Source organism: Mya arenaria, chromosome 11 (genome assembly GCF_026914265.1).
Source record: "Mya arenaria isolate MELC-2E11 chromosome 11, ASM2691426v1".
Taxonomy (NCBI): domain Eukaryota; kingdom Metazoa; phylum Mollusca; class Bivalvia; order Myida; family Myidae; genus Mya; species Mya arenaria.
This window is the reverse complement of record NC_069132.1, coordinates 33,520,603-33,531,493: the sequence shown is the minus strand read 5'-3', so window position 1 is coordinate 33,531,493 and position 10,891 is coordinate 33,520,603. Positions and strand designations below refer to the sequence as shown.

The following is a 10,891-nucleotide window of genomic DNA, read 5'->3' as shown; positions in this document are numbered from 1 at the left end:
CGACTCTTATGTGTTATCTGTTTTAAACTACGGCTCTGAAGTGTGGGGTTATATGAATTCTCGACTTTCCAATAGACCATAATCCTTTGCGGCATGGTGACTTCCGGTTTATTTTCGGGTTATGACGAAGTACAATAACAGCGATAAGTACGGACAAATTATCATTCCAGGTTTGTTATAATTTATTTATTTTTATAAGATTTGTCATTTTAATGAGTTTATATTACATTATTGTGATATTATTTGAATGTCATGAGCTATAAATCGCTTGACTGTTTACTTGGACAGTTAGTTCTGGTGGGTGGGGTAGATGGTTCAGAAAAGACTGCAGTTACTATTCTTATTGGAGTTTTATAAACAACAAATTCTCATCTATTTTAAAACATTTGTTTTGAAAATTAACACAAATAATACATTAGTCTGTTTTACTATCTGACAGTCATAATCTAATGAGGAATCTGTATGTACATTACCAGGTATAACTAATAGTCTTATGAATGAACATAAATAAATCATCATCAATATAAATTATGATATTTATACTGCTGTGTGTATTTTATTACTATGTAATAAACATTTTACTTAGAGTAATTATGTCATGCTATCACCTGTGTAGTCATTTGAATGATTTGTTATTTTCAAATATTATGATGGCCACCGGACTAGTCGCATACCCCCAGGCCTGGAATTAAATCGGGTTCCAGATTGTCTTAAAACCCATTCATAAATAAGTCTGAGAGTAACTTACTTTTTTTATAAAAATATTCTTTTTATGTTCCATTCCTTTCTTTACAGATATGATTCAAATATGCTGATGTTACCTTCTGAGATCATTACTTTCAATGAAGAACATCACTACAATTGGTTGGGCTGCTAGATTGGTAGCAACGTGATGGACAGCTAGTACCCGACATGCTATTGTTGGTTTGGCATCTATTGCTTACTGGGCCGCTATATTGGATGGACCATACGTGTTGGTTGAACAATTATAAATGGTTGGACTGGAAGTGTTGGTTGGACCACCAGTGTTGTTTGGACTGCTTGTTGGACAGAATTTGTGATAGACAACTAGTGTTATTTGAATCACTGTTGGGTCATATTGGTTTGATTCCCATTGCTAGTACTTGTTGGATCTCTTTTGTTGGTTGAACTGTTGTTTTTTGACTGTTATTATTGATATTCATACATGTATAATATGTTAAGTGCTTAGTATTCAACACTTATTATTATTATTGTTATCATAAGAAATATTATTATTCAAAAATCATATAAATATATAAAATTAAATATTTTTTTTATGTCCTTGTACTTTAGTTATGTTTTACATTTACAATGTGCATCATAATGTTTTATTATATGAACAACTCTTTTTATAGATATTTAAATAAACATTAATTATGTACAACCATTTTTTGTTTCTTTTGCTACAATTTGTATGATAGTGTCAGACATTTTCTACAGAAATGATAAATTTGTCATAAAAAAGCACAGCAAAAAAATCAGTGCTTATGGTAACTTCTTTAAATGCTGATTCTCATCAAAATGAATAAGTTGAATTGCATCATTGAATGTATGATTCTTCATTAAATTTGATGAGATCTCTTGCCAATTGACCTTTAGGGACATGCACCTTTAAAACTGCAATCTTACAGATTAACTGATTTTGATATAATTGACTTCAATTCAGTCAGTCATATAAGATGATTCACAAAAATAACAGATCTCAGTTGTTTGAAACACTGTCAAAAGACTTCTTAAAGCGTTAGAAACGCTTTTTAACCATAAATATATCCATTTCCAAACAAAGATGCGTACAAATGTTATCTGATCTTTTATCACTGGTTTTCAGACATTTTTTTTGTCAAAACGGTCAAGATAATTCTGTAAAAATGTTTTTTGATCTTCCATCAGCAATCTTATATCACTGGTTTTCAGACATTTTTTTGTCAAAATGGTCAGTCTGAGAATGCAGCTTTAAACTTGAGCACTGTATTTACAATGATGAACAATTTTAGTTATGAAAATTAAAATACATAGGAGCAGATGTATTGAATCATTCAAGTCTTGAAATATTATGTATGATCTTGCTGGACATGAGCCTATTGTTTCTGGAAATTTGCATGTGTACCAAGTTTCATTTAAATCTCAAGGCTGTTTGAATTTGAGCCAAGAAAATATTCGGCCTACAGTACTGCGCTAACGACACCTAGGCTTATTGACTATAACAATACTAAAGTAACATGATAGGAAAAAGCTCGAACCAAGGGTTGCCAGAAAAAGCACGGTGCTCCTACAAACTAAGTTAACCGGGTGGCTAGTTATTGCCCACAAACGTTAACTCGATTTTATGTCTTTTTAATATTAACCATGGGAGTTTACACAGTCATAGGAATAAAAAGATCATAGACAATCATATTAATAACAACGGTATTTTTTACAATTTAATAATAACATTAAACATGATATAATTCAATACCAATAAATTGTCCTTGGTATGCAATAATCCCTTTAAAGGTTCATTTGCCAAGGGTTAAAAAAACACATCTTGTCTCTTTTTGAAAAATCTCTTGTTCGACTGTTATCGGCTATAAAGTGTTGTTTCACATCCTGTGTCATAATTTTAAGTTCTAAATGTCTACTTTTTGTACCAAACATTTAAATTTATGTCACTTGTGTGCATTTCTTTAGTCCTTGCAGTCAAGGAAAGTTTTCATTCATATTGACTCACTTCATTTATTTTATCTCGGTTCTTGAACCGATTACGTCTCTTGTGTTTTGCACAAATTTTTCTTGTAAAACCACTGATATAGCAGGTGCTATCAGATCAATGGTATCAACTGCCTACTCCTGTTGAGCATCAACTTGGCGGAATCAAACATCCAGAATGGACATCTCTGAAATAAAATAAATAGTTTTATCATCATCCAACTTAGCCAGAAAAAAATAAAAATATAAAAGACTCTTAACTGTTAAAGCTGCACTCTCACAGATATACCGTTTTGACAACTTTTTTTATTTGTTGTCTTGGAAAGAGGCAATTTCCGCATAAATATCTGCAAACCAGTGATATAAGCCTGCTGACAAAAAAAGTCATATCACCGATTTTCATATCTCCATTTAAAAATTATTATTTTATGGCTAATTTTAAAAGCGTTACTAACGGTTTAAGAAAAATGCATTAAAAATTATTTTATATACTTAAAAATGAAAATCTGCGATCCAATGTTTTGTCAGCAGTCTCATATCACTGGTTTTCTTGCACGTTTGCATAAATTGGCAGTCGAAGACAAAAAAAAAACAGTTGTCAAAATGTTTAATCTGTGAGAGTGCAGCTTTAATATCAGTCAGATATTTAAATAGTTACAATTTACTAGTACAATATTAATAAGCTGTTATTTTAAGACCTGCATATTTGTTTACATACAGCACAGCAGTCAGTATTTAAATGCCCTTCTTAATCACATTTAAGCTTCATATACTTGACTGTTTTGAAGTTGCAGATTTTAACAATTTCACACTAATTGCAACATATCATTCATTTAATTTAATAACAAACTCAATAAACCACAATTGAATGCATACTTTATAACAACCAATATGTATTTGAAGTCTTTGAGAACTACTATGAAAGTCTTTACCATTATATTTGTTATTTTACCCCACCCACTTAAATGGCTACCAGACAAATCGGCCCCTTACCAAATCGGCCCATAGCTCAAACGGTTACCTTTTCGGCCCCTTACCAAATCGTCCCCATCCCGTAGACGTTTCGGCCCCTGATTACCGAGACGTTTCGGCCCTTATTTTTATTTTATTTTTTATATCTAAATTTATTGTTTAAGTAAAAAACATGTAATTTCATTTTATTTTTTTTAATAGACAAAGCTTTATACATGCATACAAAGGTATAGATAAAAATTAGATTTAAAGAAAATATCTGTACACTTGAAAACATATTTTTATTTTATTTCTAAATATAAGTAAAAAACATGTAATTTCATTTTTTTTTTTATTTTAAGAGACAAAGCTATATACATGCATACAAAGATATAGATAAAAATAGATTTAAAGAAAATATCTGTACACTTGAAAACATGTAAAGATTTATTCACGAGATATTTTTATAAGACGAAATAGAGTTGAAGAAGAAATGTTTAAACTTCATTTTTTTTTAAATAATCTTTATATATTATACATAACTATGTTGCTAATATTATGTATAATGACATGTCCATTGTCTAACATCAGTCTTGACCAAACACCTATCGCCCGCCGTAGATGGCACCAACATTTTTCAGGAACTCCTCGCAGGTGACCTTATGCGAATCGTATGAGTCCCACTCATCCATGATCCTGGCGTTGATGTCCCTGTAACGCTCTCGATATAAGTTATAAATTCTATGAAATTCAGTTATTTATATTCAAATCAGGTATATATAAGGATGAAAAAAAAACTATTATTAATCTTATATCGAATACGTACATGCAAAACCATACTGGCTTAAACGGTGATTTTAGACAGACGGTCTTATGGCGAATTGTCACATTCCACAGAGGTATCAGGCGCCCAATTCACCAGGGTCAGTGAACAACGACCTAGTTACTATGCTAATTAAGCGATTAGATAGTATGGATAGTAAACTTGCTCGCCTAGATTCCATACAGTCTAGTGTAAACGCTATAAATACCAGAATACAAAGCATGGATACAAAGATCAATGATCTTGAGAGCAAGGTGCGTGACATCGAGCGGAGTCGCGAATTTGACAGCCAAACCTTATCCGAAATAAGTAAACAACATAAAGACTTAGACAGCTTTACCCAAAAAATGGAAAAGTTTGAAGAGGAGCATAGGGTAACAGAGAATACCCTGAAATCTGAGATATTAGATCTCAAATGCCGCAGTATGCGTGACAATTTATTGTTCCACAAAATTCCTGAGGAAAAAGATGAAATCTGCGAGCAAAAGATACTACAGTTTATTCAAGAAAAGCTAAAAATAGACAATGCTACAGAAGTAATACGTCTGCAGAGAGCGCATCGGATCGGTCCCTACCAAGGCGATAAGACCCGGCCGATTGTGGCCAAGTTCTCCGACTTCCCTGATCGTGAGAAAGTTCGTCGGGCGGCGAAGGAACTAAAGGGAACACAGTACGGGATCTCGGAACAGTTTCCTAAGCAGGTTGTGGAGCAGCGCCGGAAACTGGTTCCCATCATGCTCCAGGCCCGGAAGGACGGCAAAGAGGCTTTTATTAAGGTCGATAAGCTGTTTATCAACAACCATCTCTACCGCGGACCCTGTTAGGAAGTGTGTGAGAATGTTTTTAAGTGCCTCTCCTGGAACATAGAAGGACTCACTCCTCAGAAAAAGTCGTCGAAAGATTTTGTTGATCTCATCTGTGAGTATGACATAATATGCCTGAGTGAGTCGTGGACAAATAAGAACTCAATTATTGACATAAAAGGATATTCAAACCCTATTCATTCTTACCGTAAATACCAACATCGAAGAGCGAAACGGTCAAGTGGAGGCCTTATTGTATATATTAAAGATAATATTAGAAATGGAGTTAAACTTGTACAAAATTCAACAGACTGCATTATTTGGGTTAAACTAGATAAGAATTTTTTCCATATTGATGATGATGTATATATTTGCTTTACTTATATTGCTCCGGAGTCATCGCCGGTCCACAATATGTATAGTGTTGATGTTTTCACACAGCTAGAACAAGATATTATATTGTTTAGTCAGCGTGGGAAAATATTTTTGTCAGGTGACTTTAATAGCCGTACTGGTAGTAAAGGCGATTTCATTCAATTTGATCGTAGTATTGATGTCAATGACGTAATTACTATAGATACTCCGACGCCTCGCACCTCGCGAGATATGACTTCTAATCGTTTTGGCGATTTTTTACTTGACCTTTGTAAGGCAACCAATCTGCGAATAGTTAACGGTCGATGGCCGGGAGACCGTGGGAATTTTACCTGTATGACCCATAACGGGGCTAGTGTCGTTGATTATTTATTGACACATCATGATAATGTCAATCTGCTTGACAATTTCTCAGTGGGTGATTTTAATACGTTTTCGAATCATGCACCATTGACGTTTTCATTCAAGGTAAATACAGTACACAGGGATCCGAGTAGCAGCAATACTAAAAATAAATATTATAAATTTGATATAAAGTATAAAGACGCTTTTGTGAGTGATATTTCAAATAATATAGACAATTTGATATTTGAGTTAAATTCTGAAATTAGCGGGGAGGGGGATGTAGATCGATTGACTTCGATTTTTACTAAATATATATGTGATAAAGGAAATAAGTATTTTCAAAAAACTTCTCAAACGCCAGTCTCTTATTTCCAAGACGGAAAAGTTAAACAGGATTGGTTTGATGCTGAATGTAAACGCAAATATGACGTGTATAAAAGCGCTGTATGCCAATTTAACCTTACATTTTCGGATACTGATCGAATTTCGCTGTATGTGGCAAAAAAAGATTATAAGTATCAGTGTCGGAGGTCAAAAAATTCATTCAACTTTACACGTAGTCGTAAAATGAACGATTTAAGAAGGAAGTCTCCGAGGGAGTTTTGGAAAATATTTAAAAACGGGAAAAAAGCAAATAATGGTGATACTATTTCTAATGAGGAATTTCAAACTTTCTTCAGTAATCTTATGTCAGGTGGTGATTTCAGAGGCGAGGAAGAATATAATGATTTTATTGGGGAATTTGATTCTGGTTTAGACCATAACTCTACTTTCGAGTCATTAGATGTGCCTATTTCAGATGATGAAATTTTGAAAGCTATCAAGAAGTTAGGTTCAAATAAGGCACCCTCTATTGACAACGTTTTATATGAGTATTTTAAGGTATCAGTACCACACATTATTAGACCATTGAATTCCTTTTTTAATCATATATTGAACACGAAATCGTTCCCTCGGTCATGGGCAACTGGAGTTGTTATTCCAATCTACAAAAAGGGAAACCAATCAGACCCTAACAATTACAGGGGGATAACTCTTACTAGCTGTTTTTCAAAATTATTTACTATCGTATTAAATGAAAGGCTGAAATTGTGGGCTGAAGAAAATAGTATTTTCACAGATGCCCAGTTTGGTTTTAAAAATAAGTATAGTACGGTTGATCCTGTCTTTATTTTGCACTCGTTGATTCAAAAACAGTTTGAAAGAAAAAAGAAGCTGTTTTGCTGTTTTATTGATTATAAAAAAGCTTATGATTGCATTGATAGAAGTAGGCTTTGGTATAAGTTTATAAAATTGGGAATCGACGGTAAAATTTTGTCCATTGTTCGATCTATGTATAGCGAGGTGAAACTTTGTGTAAAACACCTGGGAACATTGTCAGATTTTTTCAACAGTAACCTTGGCTTATTTCAAGGGGAGATAACCTCTCCGATATTTTTCTCACTTTTCTTGAACGATATTGAAATGCATTTGCAAGAAAATATAAATGACGGCATTACTGTCGACCAAATTTCAATATATCTACTGTTATTTGCAGACGATGCTGTTATTGTTTCAGAGACAAAGGATGGTTTGCAGAACTCTTTAAATAGTTTATATTCATATTGTCGCAAATGGAACCTCACGGTTAACATTGATAAAACTAAGGTTATGGTGTTTAGGAAAGGTGGTAGGTTGGGCAATAATGATAAATGGTTGTATAATAATCAGGAAGTTGAAATTGTGGGTTCTTTTAATTATCTAGGTGTTGTTTTTACCAGTGGCGGTTCTTTTATTCAAGCTGCCAAAACACTTGCAGGAAAGGGGTTGCGATCACTGCACGCACTTATGGGGCTGGTTCGTAATATTACAGTTCCAATTAATATCATGTTTAATCTCTTCGACTCTTATGTGTTATCTGTTTTAAACTACGGCTCTGAAGTGTGGGGTTATATGAATGCGGAAGTCTCAGAGAGAGTACATAAGAAATTTTGTAAATGGGTGTTAAATGTTAAACAATCCACTAACACTTTGGCCTTGTATGGAGAGTTGGGTAGGTTCCCATTGTACATAGAACGTCATATTAGAATGGTGAAATACTTTTTAAAGCTCCACTCAGTAAAGCAAGAAAACTGTATTTTAAATGCTATATTACTTGATCAAATTTATAATGTAGATAACAACGTGTCAACCAAGAGCTGGGTGTCAAGAGTTCGTGACATCCTTCAATCATCTGGTCTTAATGAAGTATGGCTTTATCCTGGTTCTGTGAAAATTGAATGTTTTGTGCCTGTGCTTCGGAGTAGACTTCGAGATATTTATATAAGTAATTGGAGATCTGGGTTAGATCTATCCTCTGCTCTAGATGTATACCGTGAAATTAAAACTAGTTTTGAACAATCAGCGTATCTCAGTCTGGTAGAAAATACAAAATATAGAAATGTATTGGCTAAATTACGTCTTTCTTCGCATAAATTAAATATAGAGATAGGTCGACATAATAAAATTCCTAGACATGAAAGAAAATGTACATTGTGTATTTTAAATGATATTGAGGACGAATTCCACTTTGTTCTTAAATGCCCTGTGTATGCAGACCTTAGACGCCAGTATATTCCTAAGTACTTTTATACTCATATTAGTTTGATGAAATATATTTTATTGATGCAAAGTAGTAATAAAATACTCATTAGAAAATTAGCAATGTATTGTGATAAGGCGTTCAAACTTCGTGATTCGTTGATATAAAGTATGTGTCATGGATGTTTTCTATCTTATTTTTGATAGGGTAAAAACTCATATTGGGTTGGTGTATTGTCCTTATGTTTTGTTATTTCAGTACATGTTTGCATCATTTTCCTGGTCCTTACGATGTAATCAAATATACTTTCATTACCCATTATACGCAGTCATATGCGGCTATATACATAACCAATGCATGATTACTGTTTGATAAATCTTAAATAATGTCCGACAGTATGTAATATTCAATTAAAAATTATATCATATGATATTAATTCATTCTCACATGTATATCCCAGAAACAATCAAATCAAATGTATTTAGCGTATAATATGCTATGTGTTAAAATTGTTGCATGCCATATATATATATATGTGTTTTTTGCTATTATGACGATAAGCTTGTAATGCTTAAGTCTAATAAATATTCTGTTCTGTTCTGTTGAAATTGTGACACTTGGTGTTTACAAGCTTATAAATACGTCTACAAGGTTTGTTCCGACTTTCCCAAACGCTAATTCTCACACTTAAAGATTAATACCAATTATCTCTTCGCACCTCAAACAGAATATTATTTCACTTTTTTTATTACGTATATATTGTTTTACTCTTTTTAAAATGCATTTGAACTATCAAGTTGTATCTTGTTTGCAATTCATATCTATAAAACAAACATTATTTCCTAATTATGTTTAGATAAAACACTAATTGTCAAAAATAATAATTAATAATTATTCTGGAGCAAAGTATACCACATAGATAACAAATTAATGGTTAAAATGTAAAAGGCATTTTTAAAAAACGCAACACGTTTAAAACAAATGGTACCCACTTTTAGAAACGATTTAATATATATACTTATGTTGTTTATATTACTCAAATCTTCTTCAATCAACTCTAAATAACATTAACAAATTAAAGACAATTATTCATTCACACGTCTTTGAATGTCTTTTTCACACCACAACACTAACAGTTTGCCTTGCAAAAAAGAACGCATGGTTAAAAGACAAATTTTCTTTGAAGTCTTTAATGATCAATTAATAATTAACAGTTATAACAAATAAAATTTCTTAGATTTTCTAACATTTTATATTAAAAATCAGGGTTAATAGTTATTTAGTTTTTTTTATTATATTTTTATATCAGTCATATCAATGTTTTTCATGCATATCTGTCTATTTTTAAATTTAAAGATTTTATTTACAACTTATTAACAGATCTCATTGACATTTATAAGTCGACCTACAATGTTTTTCTTTATACTCAAGATAAAAAATAAAATAAAATTAAGGGGCCGAAATGTCTCTATTGAAAATCACTAAGGGGCCGAAACGTCTCGAGTCATTTTAATTAAGGGGACGAAATGGCAGGGCCGAAACGTCTTAGGGGCCGATTTGGTAGTAGGCCGATTTGGTAAGGGGCCGATTTGTCTTGCTCCCACTTAAATGTGTATTGAAGTTGGGTATAAACGTCAAAAACTTCATTGACATTTACAAAAAAACGGTAGATATTTATAGAAGAATGTATAACCTGATGTTCCTAACATGTTTTACTCACCTATCGATCTATTTTGCCAAGTATGCTCTTCCTTTCACTCGTATCGATAACTAGGAAATTGAATGCGGAAATAAACCGGAAGTCACCTTTGTCGCAAAGCATTATGGGCTTCTGGAATAAGGCGAATTGAAAAGTTACTGACCAATCTCTTAGCTGACCAATGTAACATATATGGAAACCCGATATTGAAAAGTTACTGAACAAATTCTTAGCTGACCAATGTAACATATAAGGAAAATGGACTATGATACATTGTTAAGTTGTTGACTAAATACTTAATAAATTTGTTATGTAGGCATTATGTCATTGACAAATATTTTTACCTTTAACCCGATTGATGGCCTGATATTGTTAATAAATGAAAAAGTAATACGAGTTAAGGATTTGTAACAGACCAATTATTATCAAATTGATTTTGTTATTATAGCATTGAAACTTAGTTGTCTTGTTTACTTATTTTATATGCCGCTAACTATTACTCAATGATAGAGAGGAGTTCTTAAATCTTAGCTGACCAATATGTAACGAATAGGAAAACCCGGTATTGAAAAGTTACAGACCAATTTCTTAGCTGACCAATGTATTTTTCATTATTTTTTCTGTAATTT

At 32.6% G+C, this 10,891-nt stretch overlaps 1 protein-coding gene and 1 long non-coding RNA gene across 2 annotated transcripts; one reads left to right on the top strand and one right to left on the bottom strand.

The window, feature by feature from the left end:
* Positions 1-2,427: 2,427 nt before the first annotated feature.
* On the bottom strand, positions 2,428-3,791 carry LOC128207333 (uncharacterized). The gene is made up of 2 exons (XR_008256685.1): positions 3,583-3,791; positions 2,428-2,894 (listed from the first exon to the last, which is right to left on the bottom strand). It is a non-coding gene; the product is annotated as an uncharacterized LOC128207333 (long non-coding RNA).
* A 739-nt stretch (positions 3,792-4,530) lies between these two features.
* Positions 4,531-5,304, top strand: LOC128208479 (uncharacterized). The gene has a single exon (XM_052912043.1). It carries the CDS (start codon positions 4,531-4,533, stop codon positions 5,302-5,304), a length of 774 nt encoding a protein of 257 aa, XP_052768003.1.
* Positions 5,305-10,891: the final 5,587 nt, after the last annotated feature.